A 22,296-nucleotide genomic window follows, 5' to 3' on the forward strand; every position below is an offset into this window, starting at 1 on the left:
AAAGCAAGAAAGAAGGGAAGAATGAATGAAAATAGGAAAAAAAAAGAGAAAAAACCAAAGAAAAAGAGAAGGGCAGCAAGAAGGAAAAAAGAAGGTAAGAGAAGGAAGAAAAGCAAGCAAGAAGGACAGAATGAATGAAAACAAGACAAAGAAGGAAAGAAGGCAACAGAGAAAGATAAAAGCAAGAAAGAAGGAAAGAAGAAATGAAAGCAAGAAAGAAAAGGAATGAGAGGAAAGGAAATCAAGATACAAGGAAATAAAAGAATGAAAGAAAAAAGGAAAGAGGGATTGAAAGAATTAATGAAAAAATGAAAGCATGAATGAAGGAAAGAAGGAATGAAAAATTGAAATTAAAAAAGAATGAAGGAATAAAGGAAGAAGGACAGACGGAATGAAAAGAAAGAAGAAAAGAGAAGGGAAAGAAGGAAAAGAGTCAATGAAAGAAAGAAAGAAAGAAAAAAGGAAAGAAAGAGAAAGGAAATAAAAACAAGTGTTGCTAATTATATAGATAAACGCTGGTTTACCTCCTGGGAAACGTTTTTTTAAGAACCAGTGGTGAAACTGAGCCCAGAATAAACGTGTTCTGAAGAATTGTCTACTTATGAATTCACATGTTTAATATAAAGGCTTTCGATAATTTAATACATAACAGTTTCAAATGGACGCAACCTGTTATGACGTGAAGTACCAGCAGTCAGATACAGGACACTCTAAAAGGAATTAACAGCAGCATTGGCCAGACAGGAACTAGGTGTGAAATGTGGCCTGCACCATCAGTTAGGTTACCGGTATAAAGCATCTTGTTGCCACATCAGATTTTAAACACAAAGAGAACATGAAATTAGTAAATTATAACCAAAATGTAGGCACAGAAGTGAATATGCTTGTGTGTGGATGTGCTCCTTGTGAAAGAGCAAAATGCAGTCACTTAAGGTGAAGCTATCCAGTGGCTGAAATGGGCTGACCCCATGCTGTATGGTATGGTGAGCAGAAGCAAAACACGAATGACACACCAGCAGACCAATGAATTGAGAAAGCTGGCTGAAAGCTGCTTAAAAGAAGTATGTTGTACATATATATTTTTAAAAATCAAAAGGTTTTTTTATAACGCAAGACCTAAACACAATGTTGAAAATGACTAATAGCATCAGTTGTAACTTCAAATGTGCATCTGTTAAGTTGTTGGAGTTTCTTATCTCTATTCTTTCTCTGTTGTTCATATTATCTGATGATGTGCTGTTTTGAGGCATGAGACAATTTTAATTCTCGTAAATCATTGCTGGCTTTGATGAGGAAATGTATGTAGATAACATTTCTGACTAAATGTGAGTCATACTTTGATGTTCCAAAGTTTGAAGGTTCATTCTTGCTGTACTATTTGGAAAATGTAGATATGTAGTTATTGTAAACTCCCTCTTACTTCGAATGTTATATACGTGCAGTGCTGATTTGTGCCAGTGGTTTCTGACGGGGGGGGGGGGGGGGGGGGGAGGGGAGTCACCAGCACTCATTTTTGTGGGTCATGACTTATTTTTCATCATCAGACTTTGATCTAGAGGATGAGAGAGAAAGGCGGAGAAGAGAAAGTGGAAGATAGTTAAACAGTGACATGAAAACACAGAGGTAAAAAAGAATCTTCAAGTGTGAGGAAAAAAGAAAGGAAGTGTATGGTGGTAGAAGAAATGGACATGAGGTGGAAATTTATCACTGCATATATGGATGAATTTGTTTATTTTTTTTTTTGCTCAACATAATAAAACATTAACCCACATGTACATTTAGCTAAAACTAGGCTTTGAAAAGGTTCCTGACTGGGCTCACTTCTAGTATGGATTCATGAACATTGATGAGTTGTATGGTGATGTTGCATCCATTGCCAAGAAGGAATGCGGCCCCTGCCCTTGCATCTCAGACTCACCTCTTTATGGATGTAGCCCAGAATATAAAGTACCGACTATAGACCTGCCTCTCAATATTGAAGACAAAAATATTTTAAAGTCCACATTTGAGTCAGTGTATGTAGAGTTACATATAGGAAACCTATACTTGTCTATGTACTCTTAACTGTCCATATTTTGGTCCGCAATGTTTTGGCTACGATACAGAGGTAAGTTGATATTTCCTACTCAATATACAACTCCACCCTCCTTCATTGGTGCAGTTCAGGAAGATCACAAAACCCACCTCTGAACAGCCTTCCTACTGTCACTGAGTATATCCAGTTGCGGCACGTCGGCGTTACAGGGGGTGGCGCGGGGGAGTATTAATAAACACTGAAAAAAAAAACTTGCCGCCGCTCCTCGGTCTCCTCAGCAGGCAGACACAGTCTCCCAGCCCGCCCTCCGGCCAATCCCGACGCTGCACAGGAGCCGCCACTGACTATATCCCTTCTCTCCTGTGCCTCGTTCCACTGTGGTGGTGTGCTGCTGTTCTTCCCTGTGTATGTATGCGCCTATTATCCGAAGCCCTCATCACTTTATTAATACCACTAATAAACTGTGTGAATTAAGTATGTTGTTACTGGTTAAACCTAGGGGCCGGATTTAGAGTATGGCGGGCAGGTGCCCTTTCAGGAACGTGATGATATCCCCTCCCTCTTGCTACATGTGCACTTATAAGAGGGTGGAGTGGAGACTGTCACGTTTGTAATGGAGGGCCTGTCTGCCAAACTCTGCATCGAGATGTCTGTATTTATTCACATATAATCAATGAGAAGTGAGGACTGGTGAGCCCGGCTTCGTGTGCTAGTTTGGATTAAATTTCAAATTAAATCATCGTCTGTAGTGAAATATGTTTATACTTCTTTATACCTGTTTATATACACAAATGAGATTGGATAACTTGTGATGAGGTATGTCACGTTTACAGCAGTTGTGTAAAAAGTACACGTTATTTACACCACCTTGCAGGATTCTGTTCAGCTCTCTCTTACTTGGCCTTTCAGGTAACTGAAAACCAGTTACCATGCAGGTACATCCGCATCCAAGGTTTTTTTTTTAATAGGAAATATTATTGTTTCTTTTATTGCAGACCAAGGAGAGACACCCCAGAAATAATCATTTGCCAAAACTAAGAGTCAACGGAGGCCTGAAGATGCGGGCCTCGGTGCGGATGACGAGGTACTTGGAGTCTTGGGGTGCTGCCAGGCCGTTTTCCCAGCTGAATCAACGAGAAAGTGTGAGCAGTGAGCCTGCTGCTACGAATGGCTGCCACAGAAAGGTGAGCACCTTGTGTGTTTTACGAATGTCCGCAGCACACACGCATGCTTCACCTAGCTCTGGTGTGGTGGTTCCTGGTCACCTGCACTCCCACTGTTTCAGCCTCCACCTCTCTTGCTGACTGACTGACCCTTCTTAACCTCAGTGTCAGCATTCTGTCGGTGACATCACAGGAGCTCAGCAGTGGCTGACGCCGGAATCTACACAGTAGCTCTCACACCGATCTCTCTCGCACAACTAATAGTAAATTACAGAGATAGTCCTGAGGGAGATAACTCCTGTTCGAAGTCGTCAGGTTTTGTTTGCCTTTGACTGACATTTCCATGTTTTCAGAGCTGTCATGTCTGACGCTTTACTGCCGTGACCTTTGAGAGACACTTTATTTCGCAACTAGAATAAAGTAGTCATGTTCATGTCATGAATGCATTTCCAAAATGAAGTCCAGTTAGATAATGTAATTATCTAGGAGCCGATTTAAAAATGACGCAGCACTTCTGGGATCTGTTCATACCTGGCCACTAACCTGCCGCCATGCATTCTGGGACTTTTATACCAAAATGAAGTATTATGACCAAACAGCCCTGGCAGAGGCCTGCATTTGGTGACCATGAGCTGTGTAGAATTGTCTGTCCGAGACTGCATTTGTTGTTATTAGGAAACGGGAGAGGCAGCGCTGCAGCACAGAGGCTGTTGTGTACAAGAACGATTTAGATACTCATTTATCTTTAGTTATTGTATTAATGAGGAATGTGATCCATACCATCCATGGTGTGATGAAGCAGCAAATAAACCCAAAGTCTTTTTCTTGGCGAGCCTGAAGTGAAGGGGCCTCTCTTCCCGGCCATAATTGCCAAAAAAGCAAAATGGTGAACCGTATCTAAAAATCCCCGGATGACTGCACACATAACACGGTCTCTTGACGGCTATTTCAGAGGCGTGCTTACATATTCCAGCCCGAGAGCCACATTACACACACGAATATGTCAATTGATTCTCTTCATCTCTAGACAAAACACATTTTTCTATTTACTTAAATTTCTTTTGACAAACATTTGGCCCTGCACAATACGTGTCCTCTTGAATGCGTTTTCCATTCTTGGCAGAATGCTATCTTACGCTAGGACATGAAATTCACTTGGCCTACAAGTAGCTGGCCACTGTCCTGAGCAGCATTAGGTGCTGACAAGTCACGAGAGCTGCTATTGTATCGATCCGCTGACTGTCACAAGTCGCCTCTTTATGCCCAACACCTTTGACGTTTAAGAGATATATAGCGGATTGCATTCTGGGACTTGTAGTTCGGTTTTAGCTATTGCTGTAGGTGTCACACTCACCTGAAATTTGACAAGAACTTACATATCAGTGTAAAAGGGGAGGGACACGCCTAAATCTGCACTGTTGCTTTCAGTATAGGTCTACCACTGCTCGTAAATAACAGGAATGTAAATGGTTAGTCAGACCGGAAGTGCAGGGTCCCTCATTTGAGCAGATAAGTTTGCCCAGGCAATTAGTGCAGGCACCTGCTCCTTGGCTCCCCAGCTCACATAGTAGCACTGTACACGCGCCAGGGTTAGTGCTCGCGAGTTACCACACAGCTTTGGCTCGATTCAAGGCCCACCACTACTCAGCCACGTGACCGACTTCTAGAGCAGGAGTAGCTCCTCCCAATCCAATATATTGTTCAGTGGGGAAGAAGGGAGTAAGGTCTTATGGAGCCAACAATCGAAAGAAATATTCTTTCATTCTTAGGCAATGTGCAAAAAGGGGTTATATGTTAAAAGAAATTAGGCAGCAGTGTTCGAGGGTAACGTAGCAGGGTGATCATTTGTCTTCATACCGCGCAACACTAACTAATTCTGTCCAGTGGTTTAACAGTACAAATACCACCAATCTCGTGCATCACGGTCCAGCCCGCTAAACAATATGTAAGAAATAAAATCTATCCTGAAATTAGAAAAGGCTCTACTGGAATGACTAAATAAAAAAAAAAAATACACATGCATTTTTTTATCCGCTATCATATTCAACAATTATTCGTGCACGTTAAGAGGACAGTGCTGGTCGAGGCCCCATCATGTCCATGTGATCACATCTTTAGCATCCTCTACTTGTCTGATCCTCTTACTGCCTGGGCCCTTGCCAGCATTGCAGGGTGTCAGCAGCGCTCTCACTCTTCACTGTTAGAGGGCTTTGAGAGCACAGTGAAGCTCGTGCGTGCAGTGAAGCGGGATCAGGCAGTGACATGCGTTAGTCCAGGGTTCTGCAAAGTCGGTCCTGAAGAGCCGGGTCCATGCCAGATTTTTAGCATATCCACATTTTGAAACAAGATGTTTCAGAATTCTACATTTTTCTAAATGTGGATATGCTAAAAATCTGGCATGGACCCGGCTCTCCAGGACCGACTTTGCAGAACCCTGCGTTAGTCTAACCTTCCATGCGTGGCACATGGCAGCGTTGCCTGGTTGACAGGCATTATAGTACTAAATAAGGCCGTACAGACCTGAACAACCGAGATATACACAGAACATCAGAAATACCCCCTGCTGCATAGCAAGCAAACTGACACCATGATTGAGATAGGAACATGCAGAAATGAATGCATTCATGCTCGTTTATCAGAGACAACAAGGCGTGGAATGTGATATTTATCAGGTCTCTGTATCAAGGTGATGGCTCATCGCTGGCTAACCGGGTTACAAACGCATCTGATACCTTCATGGTGAGCTGATGCTCAAATTGGGGCTCAGTTGTGAGTGGAATGATTTTGTTTTTAAATTGCATTATAGATTCTACAACTAAGCTGCTTCTCAAATTCTACTAGTCAAATATGAATGCCACGGTTGTTATGTATTGGCTGTGAGGAGTGATGTGGACAGCTGCAAGAAGTTCATCTTTGAGCTGCCACAGGAAAACTAGTGCAGTATTACACTATGTGCTGCTTTAAAGCTAAACAACTCAGGCCAGAGGAGTAAAAGATACATTCTTGTGTGTATCACACGTATATCCTTTATGTGATTCATCAACACCAAAATTTGATTTCTCTAGGAAGTAGCTTCTTCATTTCCTTTTGGCTGCAGACAGGCTGGCACAGTTTACAGTCCATTACAGCTCCTTGGAGTGGTCTCAAGGTTTTTCACACACCATGGGCGTTTCTCAATAATTCAGGCTCTCATAGTGTGACAGTATGCAGATGGAGCAAACATAAGTAAGTAAACAACTTTATTTGTTTCGGTTAGTTAAAACTTTCACAAATGGGTAAAAAGCACACTAAAAACAGTGATCAGTAAAGAAAGATATCACGATTCCTCGTATAAAATCGCATACACTGATATAAAATGGCGAATAACTTAGCCAACTCAGCCACTAGAAGAGAAATAAGAAAATGTCCCTAGAGGGCTGACAGCGAATGTTAGTTATAAAATTCCTTCTTGGCACAAAAGTGAGATGTGACCCCTCATTTCTAGGCATTAACCAGGAGTAGTGGCAGATTAATAAACAACAACTGTTTGTGGCTACGATCTGCAAGGCTGTACCTAGAGCTCAACAAGTGCAATTAATATCTAAAAACACCAATAATTCTTGAGCAAATGTACAGTTGTTAACGAGTTAATAATTTAACCATTAAGTGCTACATTGGAACTGTGAGAGACCATGCACACCCGGAATATTGGGCAGGGAACATCTGCATGTACATCAATTCCCGAAATGCCAGGGGTAGCCGAGGTGACATAACACACCCTTTGACCCCCACTTTAACTCACACACACACACTTTACACATGCACACAAATTCACACTTACATACTCTCTCTCACATAAACACACTCTCGTCCACAAACATGCACATATCATATATTTAAAAGCATTTTTTACTTACCTCAGGTGCTATGGCTTGATATATTCCAGCTAATTGTATTCCATTTTTATTACACTAATAGTAAAAAATATATTATTATTCACTATTAGTCTGGTACAAAATTGACAGAAAACAAATTGAGTGGAGCTCCAACTGATGTCCATAAGGACGAGCTTCCACTGTGTTCCTGGCACTGAATTTGCCCCCCCTTCTGAAGCTGAATATTATAGCCATGAACACCTGCCTATAAGATTTTATCATTAAAGAGCTTAACTGTCTGACACACAAATTATTAGCAGCCAGCTGGCAATTGCGGGAATTTCCCACACTGGCAGGCAGTAACTGCATCTTGGCAAGATCTCAATTTTATTTGCAAGAAGAGTGGCCTCGGCCACTATCTTCAAAGTGGCATTAGGGGAACACAGATGCAGGTTATGTGCTTTCAAAATTCCAACAATGCTCCGCAAAACAGGCATAACCGCTCCGTGGTACCTTTCGCGCTCCCAGAAAGGTATTCTTTCAATGGGATCACCCCATACCTTAAATGTAACACTCTGCTTTAACAACATTTTCCAGGGCAAGTCCAAGAACTCCTCAATTCCCAATTCATTGTACTCGGCGGGTGAAATTCCAGGTCTCTTCCTGGCAGCAGCATCAATATCCAATGATCTTGAAATTGATCTGGCTTGCTTATATAAACTCTAGACTGAGTTTTGGAGGAATTTTACTGCTCCCGATTTGTTCTGCTGCTAAGGCATTAGCTGCAGATGCGAGATTGTGGTGCCACTTCAGGTCCTTGCTTGAGATAATCTTCCAGACTAAGGGCCTGATTCTGACCTCGGCGGTCTTTTCGCAAGACCGCCGAGTTACCGCCGCGGTAAAGACCGCCGACCGCGGCGGTATGCCGCTGCGCGTATTCCGACCGCTGGGAGCGTTCTGCCGGAATACCGCCAGCAGCCACACTGGCGGTCGGCGGGAAAGTGGAGACTGGTCAACCTCCACCGCCACGCCAGCAGAACACCGCCCCCAGAATTACGACCCACATTTCTGTGTGGCGGTCTTCTGTTGGCGGTCTTCTGTTGGCGGTCACGTCCCTATGGCTCCCGTCGCCTCCCGGAGGACCAACACACAAGGTAAGTTGATCGTCCGTGAGGGGAGGGGGTGGGGGGGTGTTGTGTGATGTGTGCGTGCATGGGGGTGTGTAGAGGGGGTGTGTGAGTGCGTGCATGCGGGCGGGGGGTGCTGCTGTGCCTTTGGGCAATGTGTGTAGTTCGGCGGGTGCGCATGTCGGCATGTATGTGTGCGGGTATGTGCCCCCATTGTGTATGTGTGTGTGTAGGGGGTGTGCATATGTGCATGTTGGGGGTGCGTGCATGTCGGGGTGCGTGTATGTGCATGTCGGGGTGGGGGGGCAGGGGGTTCGTACCACCTCTGGGGGGTGGCAGGGGGGTGGAGGGTGTGGGGGGAGGACTCGTGGGGGGCAGTGGGGGGTGGGGGAGACCCCTATCAGTGCCAGGGAAGGAATTCCCTGGCCCCGATAGTGCCTACCACCATGGTTCTCATGGCGGTTCCCGACCGCCAAAAACCGCGGCGGTAAGCAGGGTCATGATACGGTTGGCGGTCTTGGGTCGACCGCCGGGCCGGAGTGTGCGAACTCCAGCCCGTCGGTCATGACCGCCGTGGCGGTCGGAGTGGGGATGTGGCGGTCGATCGCGGCGGTGACCGCCGCGGTCAGAATGCCATTTTTTGGACCGCCGGTCTGTTCGCGGTCCGACCGCCGCCTCTCCGCCGACCGCCAAGGTAAGAATCAGGCCCTAAGTGTCTCAGCGTGTCAGTCTCAACACTTCTTGCCTTTGCACAGTAGGCAATGAAACGATATTTTAGCATTAGGCTCTGTCTTAGCAGGTGGAACTCAAGTGCTGCTAGCCTATTGGGGTTTTATCAAATATAATAGTTTAGTCAGCGTATTGAAGAAGATGGATTTTTGTACCTGCCAATTTTGATGGGAAGGATGTCACAGTGGCAAGATGGGTATTGATATCGGCAAGATATAAGTTGAAAAGAAGCGGAGCTAGGATTCATCCCTGCCTCCCCCCTGTCACACACACACACACAATTTTTAATTTTATCTGATGTTACCCAGTTGGATGTAATCAGCACTTTTACCCTCATGTTGGACTAGAGACTGATGATAGCGTTTAGTAGTGAGGCTTGAAACCCTCACTTGTCCCACAGCTTTACCCTGTCCACGCAGTCAAAACTGTAGAAAAGTCAATAAATGCCTCAAACAGGGGCGGGGAGTTCTACCTCATGGCAGGTCAGATGAAAAGGCCAGTACCATTAAATTATCTTCGGTGCAACATCCACAGCGAAAACCTGTCTGGGTCGGTGTCATTATCCTCTTTTCCACGGCCTATTCTTCCAGTTCTGGAAGTAAGATCTTTACATATGCCTTTCCCTCTACATCCAATAATCAGGATCCCTTTTTAGGGTCGAGCCTGCGTCGCATGCGCTCGCGCATGCATTTAGCAGGGAGACTCTTTTGTATTTAGAAAAGGGCTCGGAGCCCTGTCAACTTCACGTCAGTGTTTTTTATTGGTTGGTGGGCTTCCCTAATAAAATCTGCTTGCTTTCATTAGTCGAAGGCACGCATATGTCATGCCTTTTACGGTGGCTAGCCCTTCTCCAGCGCAGCGACCAAGTACAGAAAACATGCGAGGCTCGCTGTTTTCCATCGGGCTCGTGGACTTTTTTTTCTCTAATTTACGAGCCCGATCTCGCTTGGCAGAAGTCGAGCGCTTTACATACTTGATTTCACTTTTTCGGGTTATGTACATAAATGCACTTTTGCCCGATAGGTGAAAAGTCGGGTTAGGAGTTTACAACGCGATCAGCTCTAACATGAGCAAACGCGAGACCCGATGCATTGTAAATGCTTGTTTTTTATGGCGACCAGGATCGAGCCTCGCCAACTCTCTGGAATGTTAGTGCTTTCAACATTGGTCAAACAGGGAGTGCATCATCCCTGCCCTTTTCCTGCTGGCTACTTTAAAGATGCTGGCTGGAAGGCTGTTTGGTCCAGGTGCACCTGCCTGCCTTATCGAGCTAATGCTCTTATAGACTTCTTCTAACTTGGGTTGCCGGAAATAAGTAGCTAGGGCCCTGAGGTGCTTTGCTGGATCAGAAACCTGGTCACATGGGTGCTCTGTTATATCGCTAAGATTTGATAGTTCCACCTGTTGGATTGCTTCACACAGATTTGAAACTCAAGCAGACCAGGATGATGCTGTGATGTTACTGTGCTTGTGCTGGTTCCCGGGATTCAATATTCCATGTACCAGGACCCAGAAGGCACAGGGGTTGTTTGACTTTGAGGCATTGTATAGCTTTAGCCACTGATTTCCTTCTCACAGTTGATCAAGTTCCCTTCTCCTCTTCCTGTATTCGCTCGAAGCTGACTTTAATGCTACTTGTGCTGACTCTTTCTTTCTATTTTTCACCAAGAACCTGGTGCTGCAACTCACTCTTCTTTTTAGTTGGCTACTTTCCCTGGTGACATTATGGTAGAATTCGATTTCTGGAGTAACTGGGCCCATAGATACATCTGGGCTTTCAAACATTTCACATATACTGTTTATAATGCTAGGCCAAATAGCTGTCAAGACACAACTTTCATTGCTCAAACTAGTCAAGGACCTAGTTAGCTTAGGAATGTCTGGAGCAAGCGTACTTACATTATATCTGCTTAAGTTAATTGTTGCATTTTCTTGTTTATGAATTATTTCGTAGTTGTCTTAAAAAGAGCGTTAGGTCTTTACTGGCAAACAGAACTGTAATAGTATCTACACCTGGTGTTGTAACAAGTGATTTTAGCATATGTGTCTGGAGTTATGCCTTGTCGAAGGATGTTCAGTTGGTAAACTGTTTTTTATTTAGGTCTTCTGCATCCACCCACTGTGCCTGTGTATCAATTCGTGCTGTCCTCTCTGTGGGTGGATCACCCCAGAAAAGGGTTCCGCCATCTGATGGACATCAGTGGTGGAAAATAATTTGGGCCTTAAAGGGGAAGTTATTGGTGGAATACCCACTGTACTACTTAAAAGGTTGAGTGTTTCTAACCAGAGTGTGGTGGTTGCTGGGTAACTCAACAGAGGAGTCAGACACAGAAATAGTAAACAATTCACTACGCCATTAAATAATTGCTACAGTGGATGAGAATGAACATAGTTAAAAGATCATTAAAGTATGCACGATCCTGTAGCAGTGAATTTGTCCTTCCCCTTAAAGTGTTTTCCTATTCCTGCCACGTGCATGCCATTTGACTCAGTCTGGTCTGGTGAAGCTCTTTTTGTGGCATTGTAGAAACCTACACCCTGTCCAATTTCCTTGGATGAAATTGAGTTATTGCTTGGCCTTTCCCTAGGAAATATGCCGGATGTCCTGTGCTGGGAAGATGGTAGGAGTGGAGTAGTACAATGTTATAGATAGATAGATGTGCAGATAAGAATTCACTCATTGATACGCTGATGGTAGGATTTCAGCGCTTTATGCACGCAGGCACTGAAGTGGTTCTAGAATAAACAATTTGTTAATGATGCACAATGATAGGCCCCTACCTAATAGTTCTTACTATAAGGAAACATCACCATCTTGGATAGGTTGGTCATGGAACTGGTTAATACATTGGATTACATATCCTTCTTTACTCTTGCACCTGCAAGACTTCTAATATCAGTGGCATCATCACTCAAATATACAAGTGTAATGTTCAGCTCTCAAGGTGCATGATAAACAATATTTCCAATCCTTGCCAGTTTAAGCAGTTTCCACCAGCCCAAGGAAGCAAGCAGCTGTCTCCCTGCCTGGCAATCGAGTCATGTTTCAGAAACCTTTCCCACTCTGAAGGTACCATACAGTCTCCGATCAACTGCCAGGGGTACATTCCTAATATCATCGCCTCTTCCAGGGTCAATTGTTATATCTGAACTCTTACTATCCCTCTAAAATGTACAGGGGAGGGGTACACCATAATCCACCTCACAGGAATGGATCCTGCCCCCATTTGCTTCTGTAAGGGACACAAAAAAGTCTTAGGGGCTTTAAATAAATTGTTCAGTCCATACAACCTAATGTGTCTGAGGAGGACGCAGGAGGAACTGCGTGTGCTGATTTAGCTACTGTCTTTGGGTAGAAGACCTAAAAAGAAGCTGTTGTGCTTCGCTGCTGATAGGAATCCTTTTCCTTGCCATGCAGGCTTTGGCAGGAGCATGTTGAGAAACAGATAGCCAACAACATCACGCTTTATCCTGCCCTTGAGCTATGTACATGCTTGGGTATCGGTGACTGGTGGGCAGGTAATAAGGCTTCGTACTTCCCAGTGGTGTTCCATTTCATGGAGCGGGAAGGAGGCTGTGTCATTGGAGACTTAGGCTCTCCTCTGATCATAACCAGCCCCCCAGAGGCGCAAGCACTAAGATCTCAAACACTTACATTGATGCCACAGGTTAGGGGAGAAAAGAGCCTTTCGGTTAGGCTGGACCTCTCTCTAGGATGCTCTAGGGCTAGTGCTGGGGGACGGTGAATAACTGTTTCCCCATCAATGATGAAGGTGATCATGGTGCGCGGTAAGGAAGGGATGTTTTCGGTGTTGGAGTACTCATTTTGAGAGATGTTCTACTGTGAAAATTGTGTGCAATATAAATCTGGAAGAAAACAGAATGGGGAGGTGTTGAAAACACTGCAGAAGAAAAGAAACAAGACTGACAGAGAACGTGAATAAAGAAATAGTTGTATAATAAGTGGAGTCAGTCTAGAAACGACGATGGGTGCAGGATCCAAACTAAAGTTAATTCTTGTTTAGACCAGCTTTTGAAGGATAGTGCTTTCTGAGAGAAGCGACAACGAAGCTACAGGAGTTGCCATTTGTGGTTATTTTAAAACAGAGATTGAATTTAGGGTGAGAAAGATATGAGGTCGACTAAAGCTCACCAGGGAGCGGGATGAGCTGTGAGGATGTCCTCTTCAAAAGGAACTGGGCTTTAAATTTGCCCTAAATAGTGTATCATTGGTGCAGCAGTGTGGGGATGAGACTCCGCAAAGAAAGAGGGGAGGGAGAAGAATTTAGTGATGTTTCAGAGAAATTCAGTTAAAGAAGGATTCCATGTACGTTGCTCTAATGTTAAAAAAATAAAAAGGCTTTAAAATGGGAAACTGGAGAGAGTGGCTAAAGGAGGGATCGTGTAAAAATAGAAGCATGAGAGTGGTTCAGACTAGTGGAGTTCTTAAGAAAACAAGAGAGTATTTGACTGATATCATATTGTGCATAGAGCTAAATGTCTTAACAGGTGTGTATTATTAAGTAAGTATCCATTTCTTATTGTAGGTGAAGTGGTCACACTGTTGGCAAGTGCAGACATCTTTACCACATTGAATCTTACTTTAGCCTATCACTAGATCAGGCTGCATCCTGTTGTAAGGATCTGACAACTTCCATCACACCAGAAGGTCTATTCAGCTTCTGGATGCCCCTTGACATGTGTAAACTGCATCTGTATTTCGGAGTGCTGTAGCAGTTATTAAGAGGTGTACCATGCAGTCTTCTGTTTTTCAGGGTGACAATTCGGTTGCACGAAAAGGCGTGCAAGAGCATGCCAAAAGGTTAAGAAGAGTTCTAAGGGTGTAAAAAGTGAACGTTTTTCTGGTGATGGATGAGCTTTATAAAAGAATGGGCATTACAAACAAGTTGGTAACTGTCAGCCTCAAACTAAGGAGAGACTGACTAAAATATTAAATGTAACATTATGATTGGGGTGAGTGGGGGAAGCGATTAGAAGAGTATTTGGATAAGAAAGTCATGGGACACTGGACAACACTTTAGGGGACCACAGGATTAGTTCCTTTTGAAGTGTTGAGAGAAAGGAAGCCAAACACAAGATTTCACCTCTAGAAGATGAAAGGAACAAAAAGAATGAATGTGAATGATGAAAGAAAGGGAATGGAGGAATTCAGGGGAAAACAAAGAAGGGGGTGGATTGCAGGAAAATGGATGTGATGGTGGGAGTTTGGTTCAGCAACAAAGTACCTGGAAATGTAGCAAAGGGTGTGAGTTTGTTTTCTCCTCAATTTGAAAAAAATAGGAATTTTATAAAACAGGGAGAATTACTGATGGTAGAGTGTACAATTTGCACCTGGTGGAGTTGGCATGTAAACGAAAAGGTGGCAACGAGGCGGCAGTGGTGTAACAATAGCCCCCGCTGCTCCTGCGGTGTGGGGAGGGCCGAGCTCGTGGGGGCCCCACCCTCTCTGTGCTCAGACGGCTGGCCCCTGCGCTAAGAGCTCCTGGCTGGGGCCGGAGCCTGGGGTGCCACCTCCATGTATTTTGCAGCTCCCCCCCCCCCTCAAGTTCCGTAATGCCTCTGAGAGGTGAGTGCTGTGAGAGCTAAGAGGAGATGGTGTGGCCCCGTGGGTGTGTGTAACAATAAGGCTGCGCCAGTAAAGACTGCACACAATGAATGGTGCCATCAAATATGATTTTGTAATATAGCAAGCCACTGTTAGACTGAAATATATTGTTTTCGGGGAAATGTTGCCCTTTTGTTTCTGGTTATTTTATGGAGGTGTGTGGTATCTTCCCTGTACCATTCCTGTCCATATGGTTTAGGTAAAATATACAATTTAAATGTATGTTTGAGATAACTCTCAAAATACCAACAATCTGTGGCTGAATGAGGACGTGGCATCAAGAACACTTGCGATAATGGCTGCTGTGCCACCTTCATATCGAAGATTCAGTGACTGAGCCCCTTTATATGATTTTATTTGATAAATACTGAATCATGCTTCAGTAAATGTACATCTCATGTTTTTCAATATTTTGTTTTTTAGGAGATACCCCTGCAAACCGTTGGGCACAACACAGCAAGCGCTGGGTAAGTACTACAAACATCCCTTGGCAAAGTTTAATGTCACCGTCCTCCATATCTCTGAGATATCTACATTCCTTCAAACGTTCACTCGGAATTACAGTTCACGTCTTTATGTATTTAGATTAAATGGATTTCACACACCCCAAATTGCAGTTTGCTTCAATGGTACCGTCTGATTAAGAATGAGACTGCTGTACTATACTATTAAAAGTTTAGCTGCCTGGAGTCTGGAACCCGACTTCACAGAAGGTGGCAGCTGCGAAGCTGTGCTCCCCGTCCCGGTCCTTGATGAGACCGGATTACTGTTAACTCACCAGTTTGAATATAAGATGCCTAACACTAAGTGTACGTCAGCTCCCCTCTAAGATGCCTAAAATGCCTGACACCCTCACACGGGTTATACAGCTGGGAAGGAAAGAAAGGATTGTCCAATAAGAGGCGATGAACCTGTTCATCCCCCACCTCTCAAGTGAACAAAGGCTTATAAATGATGGAGGAGCTGTGTTAAAAAACAGAAGGTGAGCTCTAAGACATCAATGTAGCAGCTAATAAAATAAGACAAATTCTCGAAAAGAGACTGGAATATAATTTTGAAGAGCAAATCCAGGAATACCAGCATCAGAATTAACCCCTCTGCTGCCAGGCCTTTTTCCCCTCCTGTGCTGAGCCTTTTTTGGCTATTTGGGGCAGTTCGCACTCATAACTTGTTCTCCACATAAGCTACCCATGCCAAATTTGCATCCTTTTTTTCCAACATCCTACGTATTCTAGAGGTACCCAGACTTTGTGGTTTCCCCGAAGGAGACCAAGAAATTAGGCAAAATGCAGCAACATTTTCGTTTTTTTTTTCAAGAAAATGGGGAAAAAGGGCTGTAGAAGAAGGCTTGTTGTTTTTTCCCTGAAAATGGCATCAACAAAGTGTTTGCGGTGGTAAAATCACCATCTTCCCAGCTTTCAGGAACAGGCAGACTAGAATTAGAAAACCCCGTTTTTCAACACAATTTTGACATTTTACTGGGTCATCCCCCATTTTCACTATTTTTTGTGCTTTCAACCTCCTTCCACTTAGTGACAGAAATGGGTGGAAAACCAATGATGGATCCCAGTAAGCTAAACATTTCCGAAAAGTAGGCACAATTCTGAATTCAGCAAGGGGTCATTTGTGTAGATCCTACAAGTGCTTCCTACAGCAAATAATAGCTGAAATAAAAGAATATTGAAATTGAGGTGAAAAAAAATGCAATTTGTCTCCACGTTTTACTCTGTAACTTTTTTCTGCGATGTCAGATTTTGGATAGCGATATACCGTTACGTCTGCTGGACTCTTCTGGTTGTGGGGATACATATGGCTTGTAGGTTCATCAAGAACCCTAGGTACCCAGAGCCAATAAATGAGCTGAACCTTGCAATGGGTTGTCATTCTATACCGGGTATACAGCAATTAATTTGCTGAAATATAAAAAGTGAAAAATAGGTATTAAGAAAACCTTTGTATTTCCAAAATGGGCACAAGATAAGGTGTTGAGAAGCAGTGGTTATTTGCACATCTCTGAATTCCGGGGTGCCCATACTACCATGTGAATTACAGGACACTTCTCAAATAGACGTCTTTTTTTTACACACTGTCTTACATTTGGAAAGAAGGAAAAAATGTGGAGAAAGATAAGGAGCAATAACACTTATTTTACTATTCTGTATTCCCCCAAGTCTCCAGATAAAAATGGTACCTCACTTGCGTGGGTAGGCCTAATGCTCGCAACAGGAAACACAAAATGGACACATCACATTTTTACATTAAAATCTAACATGTTTTTTGCAAAGTGCCTAGCTGTAGATTTTGGCCTCTAGCTCAGCCGGCACCTAGGGAACCCTACCAAACCTCCGCATTTTTGAAAACAAGACACCTAAGGGAATCCAAGATGGAGTGACTTGTGGGGCTCCGACCAGGTTCTCTTACCCAGAATCCTTTGCAAACCTCAAAATTTGGCCAAAAAACACTTTCTCCTCTCATTTCTGTGACAGAAAGTTCTGGAATCTGAGAGGAGCCACTAATTTCCTTCCACCCAACGTTCCCCCACGTCCTCAGATAAAAATGGTACCTCACTTGTGTGGGTAGGCCTAGCGCCCGCAAAAAGAAATGCCCCAAAACACAACGGGGACACATCACATTTTCCCAAAGAAAACAGAGCTGTTTTTTTAAAAGTGCCTAGCTGTGGATTTTTTCTCCTCTAGCTTAGCCGGCACCTAGGGAAACCTAGCAAACCTGCGTATTGTAGGGAAATCCAAGATGGGGTGACTTGTGGGACTCTGACCAGGTTCTGTTACCCAGAATCCTTTGCAAACCTCATAATTTGGCCAAAAAACACGTTTTCCTCTCATTTCAGTGACAGAAAGTTCTGGAATCTAAGAGAAGCCACAAATTTCCTTCCACCTAGCGTCCCCCCCCAAGTTTCCTGATAAAAATGATACCTAACTTGTGTGGGTGGCCCAGGTGCCTGCAACAGAAAAATGCCAAAAGCCTGTAGAGATTGAGGGGATAGCACATCAAGTTGATAAGCACATATTTTTCTTTTATGCATCTTTTAGGCTGACTCTGCTTTGGGGACCCACAAAAGTGAGGTATCATTTTACTTGGGAGACTGAGGGCAATGCTGAGTGATAGGAAATTTGTGCCGCAGCGGTGATCCTACTAAGAAAAGTGAGAAAAGTATGCTTTTTTAAGCAAATTTTGAGGTTTGCAGAGGAGTCTGGGTAAGAAAATGTTGGAGGATCCAGGCAAGCCACACCTCCTTGGACTCCTTGGGGTGTCTATTTTTTAAACATGTCTGGGTTTGGTAGGATTCCCTAGATGAAGGCCGCATCTGGGACCAAAAACATAGGAGCCCCCCACCCTCAAACACAGGTAGTTTTGCAATAGATCATTTTGATGTGTCCACATACTTATGTGATGTCCCAAACACTAACATTGTAAAAAGAAACACACTTAGGTTATGTTACCCTTACCCACCAACCAAGTTGGTAACATGCTTCATCATCGGGGTCCCACCCGAGACACCTAGCGAGTCACAGGTGTGCTGCGACGCCTGATTACAGCGGAGCAGGTTTTGTCATTTTTACCACACATACTGGTTGGCTTTGGCACGAGGGTGAGTGATGGTTCAGTGGATCAAATGTAATTAACAAGAGATTTCACAAAAATGAAATGCACTTTTAATCACTGAAAGGCCAAAAAACTGAACCAATGACTCACAGCTCGTGAGCTGTAAAGCCACAACAAGGCACCAACCGCTTTACAGTCCATTCAGACACCTTTCATACATGACATGCACAAGACCATTCACTCCACCAGCCATGGGCCCAGCGCATTACAACACTCACATCATCAGACAGCCCCACTCAAGGGCCCATCACTTACATACGCTAACATGCCTGATACAGCAATCACATCAGCTGATGGGAGTGTGTGGACTGGCGTTTGGCTGGCAGTGTGTTGCAGTAGCCAACAGCAAGTCAATATTTACACCGCCAGCCAAGCGCCACTCCACACACAATGGCATCACTCTAGCCACATCCTCCCCCACTGCTTCTCTAGGAACTCTTGCCGGTTCCACCAAATAAGGCTCTCTATCACTGACTCCTGAAATTTCACAAATGTCATCTTTGACTCTAGAGACCTATCCTTGAACACATTAAAAGTTGGCAAGTGGAAGAGATGAATTGCTAACTTCTTATACCAAACGTAAGACTTATGAATAGCAGTAAAAGGTTCCAACCTCTGATCAACTCTATCTACACCTCCCATGTGCTAATTATAATCTAAAATGCACACAGGTTTGCGCACTCCAGCAACCTGGCCCCAAACAGTCATGAGGGAAGTACTCTCATCATGGATGATACTTTACATGTAGACATCCCTCCTGTCTGAACATTTCAGAGCTAGCAGCTCATCATTCCGCAAGGCACTGCCCTGTCGCCTCTCAAGTTTTTTACAGACAAGCTCCCTTGGATAGCCTTTCCGGTTACAACAAATTGTGCCACAAGCAACAGTGTCCACTCTAAACAATTCCTTGAACACCTGCATTCCAGTGTAGAAGATATCTACATACAAATGGTGACCTTTGTTAAACAGTCGTCTACCAAGTTCCCAAACAATTTTCTCTAACTCCAAAAGTGGGAGGACAACCAGGGGGGTGAATACTGGAATTCCTACCAGTGTAGACCCAGAAATTATACACATATCCTGTACTACTTTCAGACAGCATACACAATTTAATTCCATATCATGCCCGCTTGCTAGGAATGTACTGCCTAAAAACCAAACCACTCTTGAAGAGGACCAAAGACTCGTCCATAGCTATTTCTTTGCCTGGAACATAGACCTCTGAAAAACGATCTACAAAATGATCAAGGACAGGCCTAATCTTAAAAAGATGGTCAATCAGGATGATCTTGTGGCAAGGCTAAAGCATTGTCAACAAAGTGCAGCATCCTAAGAAGAAGCAAATACTGATTACGACTCATGGTTGCAGGAAATATAGCCGTTGCCATCAAGGGACTAGTAGACCAATAAGAAGCCAGTGACAGCTTCCTTATCAACCCCATCAAAAGAGTCAAACCCGAAAACCTTTTCATCTCCTCCAAATTTGTGGGAATCCACTGGGTAGCTCTAGAGTGTGGCCTAAGTCTAGTAGCTTTGTCCCTCAAATACTGCTCCACATACAAATTAGTCTGCTCAACAATCTCTTCCAAAAACACATCATCCATAAATAACTCAAATAAATTGACAGGCAAAAAGTTATCTGTATTGACTCTGCACCCCGGGAGACCAGTAAAGGTAGGCAACTCTGGCTGCTCCATGTTTGGGGGAACCCAGAGTTCAGGTCTTCTAACGGGAAACCTAGCCCCAGGTTGCTGCACTAATGGCACATCAGTGTCCTCCTCTAAAACAGGCCCTTCATCAGCACTGAGAGTGGCTTCCTCATCAGAAGATTCCTCTCCGACAGAAACGTCACTGCCAGAATCTCTCAATTCCTCCTCTGCCTCAGATGCAGAGTCAGTTTCATAATCATGATCAGACAATGACTCAAAAAGCATACCAACACCCTGCTGAGTGGTCATCCTGCAGCTAGGCATGATCCTTCCTACGAAAAGTAACTGGACAAATGCACCACCAACAACCAGCACTGTATAAGATAAGTAATAAACAAAGTGTGTCTTTATACAAAGAGTTATGTACTGAAAAGCGCTACCGCTCACTTGCCGGAAAAATCTACTCACCAGCAACTACTCTGCACAGACACAGAAATCACCAATTATATCCCACTAAAAAGAAAGAAAGAAAAGCAAATTAGAAATAAGACAACATAAATATCATTGTGCACAAATCTAAGGACAATTTCACACACAATCCTGCATTTAGTACACCCCCTACAAACATGTCATTCATGCATGGCAACAATACTCCTTTGGAGTAAATTGTTTTTAGTTACCTAAGACATGCAACTATGCAAACCGCAGGTCACCCACTGCCAAAACCGCAAGGAGCCACAGCAAAGAAAGCAAAAGCTTTAAACTAGAACAAAACGGAGAAACATTTTTTATCACAAATGCAAATACTTCGCCAGTTAGCAAACACCCCACCATCAAGCATTTAGAAATTGGTGCCTAAGTGGATTCTGCCCCCCACAGGGGCAGATGGGCCTACTAAAAAATAGGCCTATCTGCTCCAAGGTGGGCAGAAAATACCTTTAGTAGTGTGTCCCAATGGAGAGCGACCCTTGCCCAAGGGGCCACCCCCCAAACAAACAAAAAACACACACACACCCTGGTGCCTAAGTGGCTTCTGCCCCCCTTGGGGGCAATGGGCCTAAAGAAAAAAATAGGCTGATCTGCCCCAAGGGGGGCAGAAATGGCCAACAGTTCTATGCCGCCCTTAGGGGGGGGGGGGCGACCCTTGCCCAAGGGGGCACACCCCCATAGAAGTACACAAATAAAAAATCCCTGGGGTTCCAGTGGGGCAGATCAGCCTAAACATAATAGGCTGCTCTGCCCCCAAAGGGGGCAGAAATGGCCATACATAATATGCCCTCCTAAGGGGAGTGACCCTTGCCTAAAGGGCCGCGCCACCATCCTATAACCACACACATATTGGGCAGATCGGCCTAAAAAAAAAAGGCTGATCTGCCCCCAAGGGGGGCAGAAATGGCCAATAGTTCTATGCCCCCCTTGGGGTGCACCCCTTGCCCAAGGCCCCCCCCCCACAGAAATCAACAAATAAAAACCATCCCTGGTGTTCCAGTGGTTTCTTCCCCCAAGGGGGGGCAGAAATGGCCATAAGACATATGCCCCCCAAAGGGGAGCGACCCTTGCCTAAGGGGCCGCTCCCTGCCACACAAAAAAACAGGAAAACATAAAAAAAGAAAATCCCTGACGTCTAGTGGCTATTCCTGCTGCCCGATCGGAATGCTCAAAGAGCCATTGGGGGAAAGGAAAGCCCTTTTATTTCCCCCAGTGCCTCTTTGTTTGAAACCCCCCACCCGCCGGAGGAGAAACTTACCTGTTTCTCCAGATCGCGCGCTGGAAGCAAATTGCTTCCAGCACGATTGGCCCCGTGTAGGGATGTCAGCGCGCAATCGCACGCTGGCGTCATTAGGGGGGTGGGGGGAGCTCGGGGGTGGAAGGGGAAGGGCTTCCCTTTCCATCCCTGCCTTGGGGGGGTGGGAGGGAAGCCCACGGAGGGAGCACTAGCACTCCCTCCGACCTCATGTCCAACGACATAATGGTTACGTCCTCCGCACAGGGGCACTGTGCTGGCGGACGTAACCATTACATCCCTGGCACAGAAGGGGTTAACGGTATCCCTTCAAAAGCAGAAAGATTAGGTTCCCCCTTGTAACTTTTATTGAGACCATGTTCACAGAGATATTTACAGAAAACCTATCACACAAACCCTTAATGATAAAGTGTTAAAGTAGAAAAGGCACAGGCAATCCGCTTTCACCAAGAAGGTTTTATGTACTGCTCTACAAAAATTCAATAAAACATCATTTTCTTCAGTAGTGGTAGCTTGTGGTGAGGCTTAATACTTGCCCTGACTTCCAGCTGCTGCTGACACAAAATAAAAGGCGTGGAGGGGGCGCGTGGGCAGTGTGGTTTGATCGTGCAGGGGGGAGCATTCTGGTGAGGGTTTTAATAATGATAAATAATAAAAAACACTTACCTGGTGCTGCCGGCTGCCTCATGCTCTTCTGCTTCCTGGTCCCAAAGACTCCCTGTGCAATCCCTCTGCTGCTCTCAAG

At 44.5% G+C, this 22,296-nt stretch overlaps 1 protein-coding gene across 3 annotated transcripts in view; it reads left to right on the top strand.

Annotated features, from left to right (window-relative positions):
- Nucleotides 1–22,296, top strand: part of ADCY7 (adenylate cyclase 7) — a 601,636-nt gene that overhangs the window by 475,986 nt on the left and 103,354 nt on the right. For all 3 annotated transcript variants that reach the window (XM_069215519.1, XM_069215521.1, XM_069215522.1), the window contains 2 exons: nt 3,031–3,219; nt 14,958–15,001. In XM_069215519.1, the coding sequence (XP_069071620.1) occupies nt 3,031–3,219; nt 14,958–15,001 (233 nt within the window). The remainder of the gene's footprint in view (nt 1–3,030; nt 3,220–14,957; nt 15,002–22,296) is intronic.

This window comes from Pleurodeles waltl, chromosome 12, assembly GCF_031143425.1.
Source record: "Pleurodeles waltl isolate 20211129_DDA chromosome 12, aPleWal1.hap1.20221129, whole genome shotgun sequence".
In the NCBI taxonomy this organism is placed as follows: Eukaryota; Metazoa; Chordata; class Amphibia; order Caudata; family Salamandridae; genus Pleurodeles; species Pleurodeles waltl.